General features: G+C 45.6%; 1 protein-coding gene across 2 annotated transcripts in view; it reads right to left on the bottom strand.

Annotated features, from left to right (window-relative positions):
- LOC122546538 (CD276 antigen-like) overlaps positions 1-5,231 on the bottom strand; it is a 43,697-nt gene extending 38,466 nt beyond the window's left edge. For both annotated transcript variants that reach the window (XM_087976766.1, XM_087976765.1), the window contains exons 1-2: positions 5,109-5,231; positions 260-342 (exon numbers count right to left, since the gene is read on the bottom strand). In XM_087976766.1, coding sequence (XP_087832892.1) covers positions 260-320 — 61 coding nt within the window. In that variant the 5' untranslated portion in view covers positions 321-342; positions 5,109-5,231. The remainder of the gene's footprint in view (positions 1-259; positions 343-5,108) is intronic.
- Between the last annotated feature and the right edge of the window lie 14,296 nt (positions 5,232-19,527).

The raw sequence follows: 19,527 nt of genomic DNA, 5'->3' as shown, positions 1-19,527 counted from the left end.
GGGGTAGTCACAATGTAGTGAAAGGCCTTCTGATACACTAGCAAGAGGAGGCAAGTCTTTTGGACAGAGTGACAGCCCTCAATCTACTGCATCTGTGACCTGTCCCAGTAGAAACAAGCTGTGAAGTAGACCAATGCACAAGTCTCTGGGTCTGTAATGCACAAGAGGTGATTTCTCTGGTTGAGTTCATACCAGCTGCGCGTAAACACTGAAAAAAAATCACATCATATTCCTTGAAATTAAGATATTGATGACTTACCACTTAATGCCAGTCGTCCCCACAGAACAAAAAAGCTGAATTGAGAGATCTTTCGCAGCATTGTTCACTTTGCTCATAAACCCCTTTGAGAAAGAAATGCAAAGTATGGGAATAAAGAATGATAATAATTAAATGGGTTGACGAACATTAATCAATAGAAACTTTCCCAAGAGTTCATTTTACATATGCGAACCTTGAAAATGAATGATTATAGCTCTGGAGGAGGCCATCCAGCCCATCCAGTCTGTGCTAGCTCTCTGCAGGAGCAATGTGCCTGGTGTCGTTCCGTGGCCTTCTCCCCATAGTCCTGCAGATGCTTCCTTTTCCAATCCAATTCCTTCTTGAAAGCTTAGATTGAACTTGTGTTTGCCGCACCTAGGCAGACCATTCCTAATCTCTATCACACACTGTGCGGAAACATTTCTCCTCACCTTTCTGTTTCTTTTTCTGCCAATGATCTTAAATTTATGTCCTCAGGTCCTTCCACCATCAGGGGCTGTCTCTGCCTGCTTACTCTGTCCACAGCATTCATGATTTTGAGCACTGCTGTCAAACCTCCTCTCAAATGTCTGGTATCTGAGCAAACAGTTCCAATATTTCCAAACTTCCGACATAACTGAGGGACAACATGGGTGATTAGCTGCCATTTCTGCTACCTCCAGCAGGATGCCACCATCAGGCACATATTCCCTTCCCCTCCCCTCCCTTCCCTCTGTTACCTTCCACACGGAGCATTCCCTCTGGACACCATGGTCCACTCTCCTTCACTCCCACCAAATCCCCCACAGGCACACAGTACCTTCTCCTGCAACCACAGAATGTGTACTACCACCCTCCTCAGTATCCAAGGCCCCAAAAATACCTTTGAGGTGAAGCAGCACTTTACCCGCACTCCATACAATCTAGTCTACTGAATTCGCTGCTCACAATGTGGTGTCCTCTGCACTGGGAAAGTGAAGCGTAGACGGGGTGACCACTTCACAGGCCACCTACGTTCTGTCCATAATAATGACCCTGAGCTTCCAGTTGCCTGCCATTTTAACACCCCACCCTGTTCCCTTGCCAACATCTCTGTCTCAGGCTTGCTGCAATTCTCCAGCGAAGTTCAGTGCACACTGGACGAACAGAATCCTATTTTCCGCTTGGCAACTCTACAGCCTTATGGACTTAATACTGAATTCAATAAGTTTGGGGCTTGAGGCACCTTCTCCCATGTCCTTACCCCCCCCCAACACACATCAGGCCTTGTGATCACATGGTCTGCTATTACACACAACCCATTGTTAGCCACTAATGGACCCCATTAGCAGCTAATCATTCTCCTCAGTTGACCACTTTTCACTCCCTTGTCTGTCCAATTGTCCTTCTCTCTCCTTCTATCTCCATCTATTGTTTACTCGTTATGCCCTCCTCCCACCCTATCTTCTACATGTGGTCATAAAAGCACATCAACATCTCTACTTCCTCAAGAGGCTAAGGAAATTCAGCACATCCATAAAGACACTTACAGATGTTTCTAGATGCACCATAGAAAGTATCCTATGCGGATGCATCACGGCGTAGTATGATAAAGGCTTGTCCCAAGACTGAACAAAACTACAGAGAGTCATAAACACAGCCCAGTCGATCACACAAACCAACCGCCCCGTCCATTGACTTCATCTATACTTCCTGCTGCATTGGGAATGCAAGCAACATAATCGAAGACCCCTCCCACCCAGGTTATACTCTCTTACAACAATCTCCATTGGGTAGCAGATATAAACGTTTGCATACACATACAAACAGATTCAAGAACAGCTTCTTCCCTGCTGTTGTCAGAGTTTTGAATGGATCTCTTTAATGTTAATCAAAAAGTGTGGTGCTGGAAAAGCACAGTAGGTCAGGCAGCATCCGAGGAGCAGTAGAGTTGAAGTTTCCGGCCTAAGCCCTTCATCAGGAATGTTCATCACATTCCTGATGAAGGGCATATGCCCAAAACGTTGATTCTCCTGCTCCTCGAATGCTGCCTGATCTGCTGTGCTTTTCCAGCACCACACTTTTTGACTCTGATCTCCAGCATCTGCAATCCTCAGTTTCTCCTATTTTTTAATGTTAATGTTAATATCTTTCTACACCTTCTCTGTGGCTGTAACATTATATCCTGCACTCTGTTCTGTTCCCTAATGTGAAACTTTATTGCTGGAACAGCACAGCATTCTACTACAAACCTACCGACTCCCACAGCTACCTGGACTACACCTCCTCCCATCCTGCCCCCTGTAAAAACGCCATCCCATTCTCCCAATTCCTTCGTCTCCGCCGCATCTGCTCCCAGGAGGACCAGTTCAAAATACGTACAACACAGATGGCCTCCTTCTTCAAGGACCGCAAATTCCCCCCCGACGTGGTCGACGGTGCCCTCCACCGCATCTCCTCCACTTCCCGCTCCTCCGCCCTTGAGCCCCGCCCCTCCAACCGCCACCAGGACAGAACCCCACTGGTCCTCACCTACCACCCCACCAATCTCCATGTACAGCGCATCATCCGCCGTCACTTCCGCCACCTCCAAACAGACCCCAGCACCAAGGATATATTTCCCTCCCCTCCCCTATCAGCTTTCCGTAGAGACCACTCCCTCCGCGACTCCCTTGTCAGATCCACACCCCCCACCGACCCAACCACCACTCCCGGCACCTTCCCTTGCAACCGCAGGAGGTGCAACACTTGCGCCCACACCTCCCCCCTCACTTCTCTCCAAGGCCCCAAAGGAAACTTCCATATCCGCCACAGATTCACCTGCACCTCCACCCACATCATCTACTGCATCCGCTGCAGCCGGTGTGGCCTCCTCTATATTGGGGAGACAGGCCGCCTACTTGCGGAGCGATTCAGGGAGCACCTCTGGGCCACCCGGACGAACCAACCCAACCAACCTGTGGCACAGCATTTCAACTCCCCCTCCCACTCCACCGAGGATATGCAGGTCATTGGACTCATCCACCGCCAAACCACAACAACCCGACGGTCGGAGGAGGAGCGTCTTATCTTCCGACTGGGAACCCTCCAACCGCAGGGGATGAACTTGGACTTCACCAGTTTCTTCATCCCCCCTCCCCCCACCTTGTCTCAGCCGGATCCTTCCAGCCCGGCACCGCCTTCCTGACCTGCAGTCTTCTTCTTGACCTCTCCGCCTCCACCCTACTCCGACCTATCACCCTCACCTTGACCTCTTTCCACCTATCACATTTCCAACTCCCCTCCTCCAAGTCCCTCCTCCCTACCTTTTATCTTCTCCTGCTGAACACTCTCTGCTCATTCCTGAAGAAGGGCCTGTGCCCGAAACGTCGAATCTCCTGTTCCCTGGATGCTGCCTGACCTGCTGTGCTGTTCCAGCAATAAAGTTTCAACTTTGATCTCCAGCATCTGCAGACCTCACTTTCTCCTCTGTTCCCTAATGCACTTGTATGGTACCACCTGCCTGTAAATCACATTTAGACAACACTTTCCACTGTACCTTGGAACACATGACAGGAATAAATCAAATCAGATAAAACGTTTTGTTAGCTACCATCAGTTCTGAAGAAGAGTTACCAGACCAGAAACGTTAACTCTGATTTCTCTCCATAGATGCTGTCAGACCTGCTGAACCTTTTCCAGCAATTTCTGTTTTTGTTTTCACTTTTACAATCTTCCTACATAACTGAGGGACCTCAACCCCATAACACACTTCTCTTCTCCCTCTCATTCCTAGAGTGTGATGCCCAGAGGTGGGCGTATGCCCCATGTGGAGGCTCTGCAAGTTAGAAATCACACAAGACTAGGTTATGGTCCAACAGGTTTATTTGGATGTACTAGCTTTTGGAGTGATTCTCCTTCGCCAGGTAGCTGTGGAGCAGGGTCATAGGACATATTTATAGTAAAAGATCATGCAAACAATATATTGAACAAACCTACACTGTTCCCTCTGGGTGCTCCTAAATCCTCCCACATTCCAAAGATGTGCAGGTTAGGATGGATTGGCCATGCTAAATTGTCCCATAGTGTCCAGGGATCTGTAGGCTAGGTGGATTAGAAATCTAGGTATATTCAATATATCGTATCAGTTCCATGCATGACACTGTAATCTTTTGTGTGATTTTTAACTTTGTCCACCTCAGTCCAACACCGGCACCTCCACATCATGTCTGCAAGTTTGACATGGGCAGACGGCTATTCGGCAAAAGCAGGCATCACAGTTTAGTCTCACTGCCCTCGCCTGATGGCCCGAATGGATGCCAGCCAACGTTGAGGGTGAGGGCAAGCGGGAAGTTTTCTACCATTCCAGTCACAGAATTTAATTCAAAATATCAAACTTGCATCGTGGAAGAAAGCAAAATCACCGCCCAGTCCGGCTCCTGCCAAAACTTTACATTACATTACGGAAACAGGTCCTTCAGCCCAACAAACCCACACCGACCCGCCACCCACCCATACCCCTACATTTACCCCCTACCTAACACTACGGGCAATTTAGCATGGCTCATTCACCCTGACCGGCATATCTTTGTGACGGTGGGAGGAAACCGGAGCACCCGGAGGAAACCCACCCAGACACGGGCAGAACATGCTAACTCCACACAGACAGTCGCCTGAGGTGGGAATTGAACCCGGGTCTCTGTGTGAGACAGCAGTGCTAACCACTGTGCCACCGTGCCGCCCCAAGTATTTGCACGGACAGAGGATAGTGGCAGGGCTTATCACGGCGCTGCCTGGATTTCCCAGCAACTTTGAACAGCGTGCAGCCTGGACTAAACCTCCAACTGCAATATGAAGGAAGCACATCCAGACTCTGAAAGGTGCAGGCATTCCCGGGAGCAAAAATATTTACCTTGTGCGGCCAGGCTCCTCGGGATCGAACACGTTTTCCCTGGTGGTTGATGACACCGCCCCCAGCACTGCAGAAGAGTGAAAGTAAGAGAGTGAGAGTTACACTGAGCGGGTGTCTTTAAACTTGTCTGTGACGTGGGCTCTTCCCTACAACATGGGCTGTTCCCCTTGACAACAGGATTCATAGCAAAACAGTGACAAATCACTACTGGACCAGAATCACGTCAGGCATGAGTAGACTCACCTCTGAATGTGCAGCCCCAGAGGAAATTACACTGAAACTGACGATTCTGCCCTTAGTATTGATAAACTCTCACCAGAGAGGCGATTTGTCACTCATTCTGCCGTGACTGTAAATAGAACATTACAGCGCAGTACAGGCCCTTTGGCCCTCGATGTAGTGCTGCCCTGTCAAACCAATCTGAAAGGCAAAAGTGAGTACTGCAGATGCTGGAAACCGGAGGTTAGATCAGAGTTGTGCTGGAAAAGCACAGCAGGTCAGACAGTATCCGAGAACCAGGATATTTTCCTGCCTGACCCGCTGTGTTTTTCCAGCACTACTCTGATCCAAACCAATCTGAAGCCCATCTAACCTACACTATTCCATTTTCATCCATATATCTATCTAATGACCATTTAAATGCCCTTAAAGTTGGTGAGTCTATACTGTTGCAGGCAGGCCATTCCACACCCCTACTACTCTCTGAGTAAACGCTTTCCATTTCTTGTTAGGAATGGATCTGTTTGGCTGTTCCTAAGAAGGCGACTCCTGTATCCTGAATTGCTGTGCTCTTCCAGCACCACTGATCCAGAATCTGGTTTCCAGCATTTGCAGTCATTGTTTTTACCTCTATCCCAGGATTCAGCCAAGGAACTCTCTTTCCTACTGGCTGCAATCCCTGTACAACTCCGTTCATAAAAATGCAGGCCCCATACCTGTACACAGCACTCCCCAATGCTCTACAGGCAGTGTTCAATTCCCATTCTTCTTATCAGACTTAGGAATGGATCTCTCATATATTAGATTTTATAGAATCTCTACAGTGTGGGAGCAGGCCATTCAGCCCAATGGATGAACACTGATTCCCCAAAGAGCATCTCACCCAGACACACTTCCCATCTTATCCCTGTAACCTTTGCATTTTCCATGGCTAAGCCATCTATCCAACACATGCCTGGACACAATGGGTAATTTAGCATGGCTAATTGACCTAGACTGCACATCCCTGGAGACTGTGGGTAATTTAGAATGGCCAATCCATCTAACCTGCACATCTTTGGACTGTGGGAGGAAACCTATGCAGACATGGGGAGGATATGCAAACTTAGTTGCTTAAGGATGGAATTGAACCCCTGTCCCTGGTGCTGTGAGGCAGCAGCACTAACCACTGAGCCACCATGCTGCCCCAGTTGATCTTTGTCACCAGCTTCCCTGTAGCTGTAACAATATGTTCCATCTTCTGCTCTAATACCCTGATGAATTTATTTAAGTTATGATTTGTCTGGATAGAATGCAAAGCAATACTTTTCACTGTATTTTGGTACATGTGACAAATCAATATAAAATGAGGCCACAATGAAGGTCCCACCTTCTCAAAACTGCCCCTCACTGAGGTGTGATGGCCTTCAGGTTAAACCACCGCAAGCAGTGTCTCTCGCTTTCTCTCTCTCTCTCTCTCTTTAATTACTGAGCAATTCTATAGTCTCCTGAGACTAAGGCAGCTTTATGCATGCAGTTGTAAGAAGTTGCCTCTATTTTTAATATCCAACATCCGAGCAATAAAGGCCAAAGTTTTACTCAACTGCTTAATTACAGGCTGCACTTGCATGCTAACCTTTTGTGTTTCATGCGCAAGGGCACCTGGATTCCTCTGTGCTGCAAGGTTTGTATTCTGTCAACATTTAAGCAGTACCGTGTCTTTTGAGTCTTCCTACTAAAGTGCCTGATCTCATACTTTGCTGTATTAAATTCTGACTGCCACATTTTCACGCACTAACTCAACCTGTCCATAACTCCTTGCAGATTCCTTATATCCAATGTTGGGTGGCACGGTGGCTCAGTAGTTAGCACTGCTCTCTCACAGCTCTCGTGTCCCAGGTTCGACCCCAGACTTGGGCAACTGTTTGTGTGGAGTTTGCACATTCTCCCTGTGTCTGTGTGGGTTTCCTCCAGATGCTCCGGTTTCCTCCCACAGTCAAAAGATGTGCAGGTTAGGTGAATTGGCTGGGCTAAATTGCCCATAATGCTAGGTGCATGAGGGAGATGGGTCTGGGTGGGTTACTCTTCGGAGGGTCAGTGTGGACTGGTTGGACCGAAGGGCCTGTTTCCACGCTGTAGGGAATCTAACCTAAATTTCCAGTGTCTGCAGTTTTTGGGGTGGCTCAGTGATTAGCACTGTTGCCTCACAGCACCAGGGTCCCAGGTTCGATTCCAGCCTTGGGTGACTGTCTGTGTGGAGTTTGCACATTCTCCCTATGTTTGTGTGGGTTTCCTCCGGGTGCTCCAGTTTCCTCCCACAGTCCAAAGATATGCAGATCAGATGAATCGGCCATGCTAAATTGCCCCATAATGTTAGGTCAATTAGTCAGAGGGAAATGAGTCTGGGTCGGCTACTCTTCGGCGGGTCGGTGTGGACTGGTTGGGCTGAAGGGCCTGTTTCCACATTGTAGGGAATCTAATCTAATCCTCCCACTTGCTTTTGTATCATCAGCAAAGGAAAGGTAATTGCCATCCTTACCTGGCGTGGGCAATATTTGACTCCAGACCCACAGAAATGTGGTTGACTCTTAATTGCCCTCTAGGCAATAAATACTGGCCTAGCCAGTGATGCCATATCCCCTGAAAGAATCAAAAAAGGTTATGTGGATTAGCGATAGTAATTCAGAGTTATAGTGTAGGGGTGAGTCTGAGTGGGGATGCTGTTCAGGGGGTCAGTGTGTCCTGTTTCCAGTTCTATAATCAACAGTTGTCCAGTCTGTTGGAATCTTCCCAGAATCCAATGAATTCTGGAATATCTTGACCACTCTCTCTGTAGCCACTTTCTTTAAAGCCTTTGAAACCTAAGCCAGCATTTATTGCCTAGAAGGAAATTAAGAGTCAACCACATCTCTGTGGGTCTGAAGTCATATGTCGTCCACGCCAGGTAAGGATGGCAAGTGGTGCAGGTATCCTATCCTGTGACTAGTCTGCATTTAGTTCCATCAGTTTGTCAAATACTTTGTCCCTTGTTAGAGAGACTGTTACGAGATCTTTCCTCCCATTAGCACCTTGCTTATAGAGTCATAGTCATAGAGTCAACAGCACAGAAACAGATCCTTTAGTCCAACCAGTGTGCGCTGAACATAATCCCAAACTAAACTAGTCCCACCTGCCTGCTCCTGGCACATATCCCTCCAAACCTTTCCTATTCATATATCCATCCAAATGTCTTTTCAACATTGTAATTGTACCCACTTCCTCTACATGCGAACCACCCTCTGTGTAAAAAAACGTGAAAACTAGTGCAAAATTTCAATTTGAATTATCTGCTAATTCCCTGTTATGAATTTCCCAGTTGCATCCTCCAGGTTCTACACTTACTTTAGCTACTCTCTTTTTATATACTCATAGAAGCTATTGCTGTTTGTATTTATATTTCTTGCCAATTTACTTTCTTATTAAGGTTCTCCCTCTTTATCAGCATTTTAATCATCCACTGCTGATAACCAAAATATTCCAAACATCTGGGCCTACCATGTTTTTTCATTTTGTATGCATTAGCTTTTAATAGGATACTCTCCTTGACCTTCTTTTCATCCTTTCATAGATTCCCTCTTTTTGACTGGAATAAATTTTTTTGAACATAATTATATATTTGCTTAAATATTTGCCAATGCTCATCTATTGGGGGTCATGTTGCGGCTGTACAGGACATTGGTTAGGCTGTTTTTGGAAGGATGTTGTGAAACTTGAAAGGGTTCAGAAAAGGTTTACAAGGATGTTGCCAGGGTTGGAGGGCTTGATCTATAAGGAGAGGCTGAATAGGCTGGGGCTGTTTTTCCTGGAGCGTCAAAGGCTGAGGGGTGATCTTATAGAGATATTTAAAATCATGACAGGCATGAATAGGGCAAATAGACAAAGTCCTTTCCCTGGGGTGGGGGAGTACAGAACTAAAAGACATAGGTTTAGGGTGAGAGGGGAAAGATTTATTAGGGACCTCTAAGGGGTAACCTTTTCATGCAAAAGTTGGTGTGTGTATGTAATGAACTGCCAGAGGAAGCTGGTACAGTTACAACATTTAAAAGGCATCTGTATGGGTATATGAATAGGAAGAGTTTAGAGGGATAAAGGCTAAGTGCTGGCAAATGGGACTAGATTAGGTTAGGATATCTGGTCAGCATGGATGAGTTGGACCAAAAGGTCTGTTTCCGTGCTGTACGTCTGTATGACTCTATTGACATTCTCCTTAATGATTTTTTTCACAGTTGCTTTAGATAACTCTTTCTTCATACCTCTGTAATTGCTCTTATTTAAGTTGAGGACTTTAGTTTGAGACCCAAGTTGCTCTCCCTCAAACTGAATTTGAAATTCAATCGTGTTGTACTTGATAACCCCCTAGAGGATTTTTAACTGTAAGATCTTTTAGTAATCTTACTGCATTTCACATTACTAGATCTAAAACAGCCTCTTCATAGGTTAGAATTGCAACATATTGTGCTAAGAAGCAATCACTGATGCATTCTAGAAACATATCTTCCATGACGTATTGTCCATCGGATTTGCCATTCAATATGTGGTTAGCACTACTGTCTCACAGCACCAGGGACCTGGATTCAATTCTAGCCTCGGCTGACTGCCTGTGAGGACTTTACACATCCTCCCTGTGTTTGAATAGATTTCCTCTGGGTGCTCTGGTTTCCTCCCACAGTCCAAAGATGTGCAGGTTAGGCGGATTGGCCATGCTAAATTGCCCATAGTGTCAGGTGCATTAGTCAGAGGGAAATGGGTCTAGGTGGGTTACTCTTCAGTGGGTCGGTGTGGACTTGTTGGGCCACATTGTAGGGAATCTAATCACAACCCTAGTCTCAGGGTGGTTCAGATGAAACCTATCCCAATGAGCCAGCTCACTCTTACACTGTACCAGTGCCCAGGCTCCATGAACTGGAACCCAGTTCTCTCCCACTAAACTTTGAACCATACATTTTCCTCTCTATTTGAATTTATACAACACAAATTTGTACATGGGTTTGTCAGTAATCTGAAGACTATGACCTTCATTGTCCTGCTTTTTGATTTAGTTAGCCCTGCAATTTCTCAGCAGATCAGCTTTCCTATGTGGAACACAATGACTGGATCGTTCCCTTCCACTCCAAGCTCCTCTGCAGCCCAGAACAGGTACACTGAATCTTTGGCACCTGGTACACAACAAAGCCTCTGATTTAAGCTGCAAAAAAAAGCAACTCTTCTTTCTCCTATTATTAGGACATTTCCATTTTTCTACCATCCACCCCCACAACTTGTGTTATGAGATGTTTCATTGAATCCCTACAGCTCATTTGGTTCAGCAGGTATGCACCAACCCTCCCACCCTATCTCCATATCTATTTTACCTAGCCTAACCAATCAAGATTGCAGACAATTTAGCATGGCCAATCCACCTAATCTGCATATCTTTTGACTGTAGTAGGAAATTGGAACAAACGCCACACAGGCGGTTGCCTGAGAGTGGAATTGAACCCAGGTCCTTGGCACTGTGAGCCACCGGAGCCACTGTGAGCGCCGAAAGCTAGTGTGTGTTTCCAATTAAACCTGTTGGACTATAACCTGGTGTTGGGTGATTTTTAACTTTGTGCATCCCAGTCCAACACCGGCATCTCCAAATCCTAGGGAAAGAAAATACAACATTGTCAATTTGTTATTCCGTGTCAATGTTTATTTCTGTGCATTGCCAACCTTTTGAGGTATTGATGAATTCTCTTGGATTTCCTCCTCCTCATTCTGTGTCAGCCACACCTGTAACATGCTATAATAGCATGAAACTCAGCCTACGCCGTCTTATCCAGTGCCACATCAGCTTACACCCACTGCTGGGCATGGCAAAAGGTATTGCACAAAATCAATAGACAATAGGTGCAGGAGTAGGCCATTCTGCCCTTTGAGCCTGCACCACCATTCAAGATGATCATGGCTGATCATCCTTAATCAGTATCCTGATTCTGCCTTATCTCCATAACCCTTGATTCCACTATCCTTGAGAGATCTATCCAACTCTTTCTTAAACGAATCCAGAGACTGGGCCTCCACTTCCCTCTGGGGCAGAGCATTCCACACAGCCACCACTCTCTGGATGAAGAAGTTTCTCCTCATCTCTGTCCTAAATGGTCTACCCCATATTTTTAAGCTGTGTCCTCTGGTTTGGCACTCACCCATCAGAGGAAATATGTTTCCTGCCTCCAGAGTGTCCAATCCTTTCATAATCTTATATGTCTCAATCAGATCCCCTCTCAGTCTTCTAAACTCAAGGGTAAACAAGCCCAGTCACTCCAGTCTTTCAGCATAAGGTAGTCCCGTTCCAGGAATTGACCTCGTGAACCTACGCTGCACTCCCTCAATAGCCAGAATGTCTTTCCTCAAATTTGGAGACCAGAACTGCACACAATACTCCAGGTGTGGTCTCACCAGGGCCCTGTACAGCTGCAGAAGAACCTCTTTGCTTCTATACTCAATCCCTCTTGTTATGAAGGCCAGCATGCTATTAGCCTTCTTCACTACCTGCTGTACTTGCATGCTTACCTTCATTGACTGGTGTACAAGAACACCCAGATCTCTTTGTACTGCCCCTTTACCTAAATTGATTCCATTTAGGTAGTAATCTGCCTTCTGTTCTTGCCACCAAAGTGGATAACCATACATTTATCCACATTAAACTGCATCTGCCATGCATCTGACCACTCACCTAACCTGTCCAGGTCACCCTGTAATCTCCTAACATCCTCCTCACCTTTCACCCTGCCACCCAGCTTAGTATCATCAGCAAATTTGCTAATGTTATTACTAATACCATCTTCTATATCATTAACATATATTGTAAAAAGCTGCGGTCCCAGCACTGATCCCTGCGGTACCCCACTGGTCACTGCCTGCCATTCCGAAATGGAACCGTTTTCCACTGGAACCTGCCTGTTAAGTTATTTACAAATCTATCTGCTTACTCTGTTCTGACAAATTCTATGACCACCGGCTAACTGATTGGGCATATTCATACAAAACAGCTAAATATAATCGACTATGGAGGGATATTTATCTTGAAGAAATCCTGTGTGACAGTTCAGTTTGGGCTACTATATTGATGAGGCAATAAGGCTAAATATTTGCCTAAATTGAGGCTTCCCATTTCACTGCTAGCGTTCATGTCAGCTCCAATGAAGAGTCATCTTGATTCAAACTTCAGCTTGCTCTCTCTCCACAGATGCTGCCTGACCCGCTGTGATCTCCAGCATTTTTTATTTTCTGTTGCAGGCTAAATATGACCTACCTCACCAAAGAAAATTAGGGATGGCCAACACAGACTTGGCTTCCCAGCAACATATCCAGGAAAGAATGTAAGAAAAATATGGCATTAAACTTGTAAATACACAATTGTGAACTTGCACATTTTTAATGGTAATGTAAAATTTGATTCATTTCACTCAGTTCAAAGACCTTCCTGTATCTACCCATTCAACGTATAATTGTACTGTGCTAACCCCATGTGAGTATCAGTATTGGAGTGGGTACGAGTGGATTAAACTGCAGGCAATCGTAATGCTCAAAATAATGAAACACTTTAAATGTACACCAGCTGGACCTCATAGAATATGAGTTCCTAAATTGGGGCTGTTTAAGTGGTCCCATCAGGGAACCCTGGCTGACAGATAAAAAGGGGAGAAAGTGAGGTCTGCAGATGCTGGAGATCAGAGCTGAAAATGTGTTGCTGGAAAAGCGCAGCAGGTCAGGCAGCATCCAGGAACAGGAGAATCGACGTTTCTGGCATAAGCCATTCTTCAGGAATGACAGATAAAAAGGGTGAGTGTCAGGGATATCGACACTTTGGTAGCTGACAGAGGCAGCACTAAAGTCAAGAACTGTTCATGTGTAAATAAAGGGTGATAGGAGACCGGCCGCTGTTGAGTTAGTTTGGTGGCGATGGAGGAAATCACGATCCTGAGAAACCTGTCCACAACAATTGTCTTTGAGTTAGACTAAGCATCATGCCTTTGCTTGGGAAATTTGACTTGTTTGACCCTGCCATCGAGGGCTGGGCCCAGGTATGTGGAAAGAATGCATTATTTTTTTCCAGGCAAATTACATTGTGGTAGATAATTAACAGCGAGTAATTCTCCTGACAGCCTGTGGAGCTGCAGCTTTTTCTGTCATCAGGAGCTCAACTTTCCCTGAGGCAGCAGATGTTAAAATCTTTTAAGAATTGTCAGATGTTGTTCAGGAATATTATGACACCAAGCCTCTTCCAATTCTGAGATGCTATTGCTTTTACTCGAAAATTCGAGAACCATCTCTGGAATCTGTGTCAGGCCTTTTGACAAAGTTAAGACAGTTGACAGAAGTCTGTGAATTTGGTTAGACTTTGGTTAGACCCTTAATGATATGCTTAGAGACTTCTGTATATGGGATTAATAATGTAACTGATGCACCATGTGCACAGTCTTACTTTGGAAATATCCTGAACAGAGGCACTCTAGGTCAGCCCACAGCAAAACCCCAAAACAATACCAAGCCTCAGCCAAATGGTTAAAATTTTCTTCAGGATCTGGGCCAGCAAGCCACTGTAGTTGCTGCTGGTATGCAGACTCGAGACAGCAAAAGAATCCCAGTAGACCAAAATTGTGTAAGGTAACTCATAGGCTTGTATCCAGGAAGGAACCAGGAGAGTGCGCACCCTGGAAAGCCCACCCACATCTGGTTTGCAACAGTTAAATTGCTGAGCAACATCAAAATCAGAACCAATCAAAATAAACATCTGGCTAAATGGTCACTTAGTTCTAATGGAGGTCAATACTGCTGCTGCCATTTCAGTGATCGCAGAACCAGTATTTAATAAAACTTGCTCTGGATTCCAGTCCTTAACTTTGCGCAAGACCTCAGCTGGAGAATCTATACCAGGGAACCTTTACAGATTAAGGGTACAACGTCGGTTCTGGTCCCTTATGTAAAGCAACTGGTTCAGTTCGCAGTGATTGTAGTTAAAGGCTTAGCTCCAAGTTTGGTGCAGCAAAATCGGTTGCGAGAAATTCATCTAGATTGGCTCGATATTTTTCAACTAGAAAGTAGCTGCCTGACTGAAGTCATAATTAAATACCCAGAAATCTTCCAGAAAAGTGTAGGGACCATCAGAGGAGTCGAAGCCACCTCGCATGTTGACCAGGAAGCAATTCCGTGATTTTGCAAGGCCAGCCCAGTGCCATTTGACTTACAGGCAAAAGTAGGGGCAGCAATCAGAAGGCTGGAAAGGGAAGGAATCCTCAAACCAGTCCAGTTTATACAATGAGCAGCACCGATCATACCAATTGTGAAGCCTGACGGGTCGGTTTGCCTCTAGGAGGATTTTAAAGAAATGGTAAATCACATTTTACAGCTGGATAAATACTTAACCCCTCCGATAGGGAGTTTATGCGCAAAGCTGGACATGCATACTTGCAATTGCATTTATACCAGGATTCCCAGAAGTAAGCTACAGTTAGTACTCAGAAGGGTTTATACCAATGTATGAGACTGATATTTGGGGTATCGTCAGCCTGGTCAACTTTTCAGCAAATGATGAAAAGGCATTTTGCAAGGTCTACCTTGGGTCGCCACTTGTCTAGGCAATGTCCTAGGGGAACAGGGAAAATTAATAAGGAAAACTAGAGAACTTGGATATAGTCCTAAGGTATTTTTCCAAGGTGAGCATTTGCCTAAGAAGGAAAAAAATGTGTTCCACGCCTCCCAAGTGACTTATTTGGGCTCTGACCTTGACAAGGTCAGGTTACACCCATTGGAAGATAAAGTGAGAATGATCCCTGGCTCCCACATCTGTCCAGGAGTTGAGGTCATTTCTAGGATTGGAAAAGTATTATGGAAAGTTCATATTTAACCTGACCTCCATCCTGGCACCTTTGCATCAACTCTTTAAAAAGGGGCAGCCTTTGAAATGGTTGCATAGAAAAGCACCAGCTTTCAGTGACATAGAGAAACAGCTCTCATCCTCTAATGTGATCCCAAGAAAGATCTGATATTTACATACAATGCCTCCCCATCCCGCTTTGGGGTAGTCCTAGCTCATAGGTGGACCAATGGAGAGGAATGTCAATAGCAACTAGGACTTTGGCTAATGTAGAGAGTAAATATGCCCAAATAGAGAAGGAGGGTTTGGTGGACATATTTGGAAACAGGAAGTTCAATCAATACCTTTATGGATGAAAATCTGTGATAATCATGGGCCACAAACCCCTCCTGGAGCTTCTGAAAGAGGACATGGCACTGCCATCCATAGCTTTGGCCTACATTCATCAGTTGGCTCTAATATAAATGCTTCCAATTACAAGTTGGAACACTGTCCAGGAGGCTAAGTAGCAAATGTGGATACATTAAGCCACCTCTCTTTAGTACATACACCATGGGTGGTATCCCCAATGGAAGAGTCTAAATGACATTAAATATTCTGGACACGCTCCCAGTCACAGCTGACAATATCAGACTTTGGACCTAGGAAGGTGTTTCTGTTCTTTCAAAACTGAAACAGCTGGGGGGACTGGCTGTCACAACTAGAACTGAAACCTTTCTGGACCAGGGGGAGACCAGCTCATGGTAGAGGACAGCATATTATTTTGGGGAGCAAGAATGATTATCCCAAGTAAAGGTCACTGCTGGACACTGGCTGAACTCTACCAGGGTCATCGGGGGTTTCCAAAATGAAGGCCAGGCTTGGATGCAGACATAGCCTCATTTGTGGTGTAGTGCCCAGAATCTCAACAATGCAAAAATTATTGCCAGCAAATCATCCCACATCCATGGGCATGGCTGGGTTAACCTCGGACTCAATTGCACGTTGACTATGCAGCTTCATGGGTTCAATGTTCTTAGTCATTGTAGGTGTCCACTTAAGGTGGTTGGACATTCATAGGGTTCATCCATTAGACATGAGAACAATGATAGAAAAATTGCATGCGTGTTTTTCAGCACATGGAATCCCAGAAGTGTTGGTCACTGACAATGGTCCATCATTTACCAGTGGGGAGTTTGATCATTTCTTAAAGTCAAATGGGATATGACATATAAGGACAGCTCTGTACCATCATCTAATGGCCTGGCAGAAAGAGCAGTCCAAACTTTGAAGGCAGGCTTGAGAAACCAGCCTACAGCATTGCTAGATACCAAGCTGTATTATCTGACTATAGGATCATCTTGCATGCAACTACAGGGATAGACCCAGCAGAGCTGATAATGGGTAGAAACCTCTGCACCAAATTAAATATGACCTTTCTGAACCTGGGAGAAGGATAAATGGCTTCAGGAATGTCAATGTTGGACAAAAGACTTCGCTAAGTGAGCGAAACCGTTTGATGCAGGGGACCAAGTTTGGTGTAGGAACCAGGGAAATGGACCCACATGTATGTTGCAAGGCCAGGACCAGTGATGTATAAAGTTTGGGTAGGAGTGGCAGTCCTGAATAAGCATGTGGACCACATGAAGGCCGCAAATTCACAAACGGTTCAGGTGCAAAACAGTACCCTGCCCCTTGGGACAATCAGAAATGCTGCCAGAACCCATGGGTTCATCCTCTCCATGAAGTGCAGTTGAATCCTCTGAATCCAGGAGGGACATGACAGATGTTGCCACCTCATTGCCTTTGCCGCCAGAAGAAGAGAGTGAAATTATACCGAGGTGCTCCTGGTACAAGAGACAAACTCCTATGTGTTACATACTGCCCACATTGGATTCCAAGTCAGAGGAACCTTCCCAGGGCTCTCCAAGGAGAAAGACTGGCCTATGTCCTTGGACACGGAGGGGGAAGGATGTAGTAATTGTAATGAGGTCAGCCTGGGGTGACCTCATTAGAATATGAATTCCCTGATTGGGGCTATTAACCTGGTCCAATCAGGGACCCCTGGCTGACAGATAAAAAAAGGTGAAAGAGCCCGTGTGTCCTTGGAGAAGGAGCACGCGGTGTCGACCAACATCCTGGAGTTGTTCAGGGAGAGGTGGGCGCCGCAGGGAGTGGAGTGCATCATTTCTCCCTCCAATTCTATTTTGATTTAGTCCCTACCCTCCCTTTCACTGTTTTGATCACACAGCACTGCCCTTTGATGTGAAGGGCAGTGTTTGTCACTGGCCACCCGGGTGTTTTCCTATCTTCCTGGTGGTGGAATTTGAATACAGATTCGTGCACTTTGTGTCTTTCACTGTGTCTCACACCTGCACACACACACCATGGGTTCTGGGGATAAAATAAGCACTACCGCACTTAGGTGGTAGTGTGGGGGTTAAATTAAAAAAAAAAAAATGGGACATTAGAGGTGGGCGCCAAGAAAAAAAAAATTAGAAAAAAAAAGAAAAAAAAATAATAACCATGAGTGTTAGAAAAAAAAAGAAAAAATAAACAGGGGATCCTTCCTTAGAGTGGTCGAAAGGTGGGAGGGATGGGGGCTTGCTGGGTCTGTAAACAAAAAGGTGAAAGAGCCCGTGTGTCCTTGGAGAAGGAGCACGCGGTATCGACCAACACCCTGGAGTTGTTCAGGGAGAGGTGGGTGCCACAAGGAGTGGAGTGCATCATTTCTCCCTCCAACTCTATTTTGATTTAGTCCCTACCCTCCCCTTCACTGTTTTGATCACACAGCACTGCCCTTTGATGTGAAGGGCAGTGTTTGTCACTGGCAACTCGGGTGTTTTCCTATCTTCCTGGTGGTGGAATTTGAATAAAGATTCGTGCACTTTGTGTCTTTCACTGTGTCTCACACCTGCGCACACACACCATGGGTGCTGGGGATAAAATAAGCACTACCGCACTTAGGTGGTAGTGTGGGGGTTAAATTTAAAAATAAATAAAATTAATAAATAAATAAATAAATAAATGGGACATTAGAGGTGGGCGCCAAGAAAAAAAAAATAGAAAAAAAAATAAAAAAAATAATAACCATGAGTGTTAGAAAAAAAAAGAAAAAATAAACAGGGGATCCTTCCTTAGAGTGGTCGGAAGGTGGGAGGGATGGGGGCTTGCTGGGTCTGTAAAAAAAAAGGGTGAAAGAGCCCGTGTGTCCTTGGAGAAGGAGCACGCGGTGTCGACCAACACCCTGGAGTTGTTCAGGGAGAGGTGGGCGCCGCAGGGTGTGGAGTGCATCATTTCTCCCTCCAACTCTATTTTGATTTAGTCCCTACCCTCCCCTTCACTGTTTTGATCACACAGCACTGCCCTTTGATGTGAAGGGCAGTGTTTGTCACTGGCAACTCGGGTGTTTTCCTATCTTCCTGGTGGTGGAATTTGAATAAAGATTCGTGCACTTTGTGTCTTTCACTGTGTCTCACACCTGCACACACAGACACCATGGGTGCTGGGGGAAAAAAATAAGCACTACTGCACTTAGGTGGTAGTGTGGGGAAAAAAAAGAGAAGGAAAAAAAAACAGGTGTGCTTGCCCTTTGAGGTGAAGGGCAGTGTTTGTCACTGGCCACCCGGGTGTTTAAAAAAAAACAGGGGATGGTGAAGGGCAGTAAAGAGAAAAAAAGAAAAAAAAGAAAAAAAGAAAGAAAAAAGAAAAAAAATTAAACAGGAAATTTCACTGCCCTATGATGTAAAAAGCAGTGTTTGTCACTGGCCACCCGGGTGTTTTCCTATCTTCCTGGTGGTGGAATTTGAATAACTAAAAAAAAAGAAAAAAAGGTGAAAGAGCCCGGGTGTCCTTGGAGAAGGAGCACGCAGTGTCGACCAACACCCTGGAGTTGTTCAGGAGAGGTGGGCGCCGCAGGGAGTAGATGCATCACTTCTCCCTCCAACTCTATTTTGATTTAGTCCCTAGCCTCCCCCTCACTTTTTTGATCACACAGCACTGCCCTTTGATGTGAAGGGCACTGTTTGTCACTGGCCACCCGGGTGTTTTCCTATCTTCCTGGTGGTGGAATTTGAATAAAGATTCGTGCACCTTGTGTCTTTCACTGTGTCTCACACCTGCACACACACACCATGGGTGCTGGGGAAATAATAAGTACTACCGCACTTAGGTGGTAGTGTAGGGAAAAAAAACAGGAAAAAAAAAAGGTGAAAGAGCCCGTGTGTCCTTGGAGAAGGAGCACGCGGTGTCGACCAACACCCTGGAGTTGTTCAGAGAGAGGTGGGCGCCGCAGGGAGTGGAGTGCATCATTTCTCCCTCTAACTCTATTTTGATTTAGTCCCTACCCTCCCCCTCACTTTT

Source organism: Chiloscyllium plagiosum, unplaced genomic scaffold (genome assembly GCF_037043375.1).
Source record: "Chiloscyllium plagiosum isolate Xiang-an unplaced genomic scaffold, Cpla_swu_hap1 HiC_scaffold_30, whole genome shotgun sequence".
Lineage (NCBI taxonomy): Eukaryota > Metazoa > Chordata > Chondrichthyes > Orectolobiformes > Hemiscylliidae > Chiloscyllium > Chiloscyllium plagiosum.
Note: the sequence above shows the minus strand (reverse complement) of the source record. Positions and strands in the feature narration are given on the sequence as shown.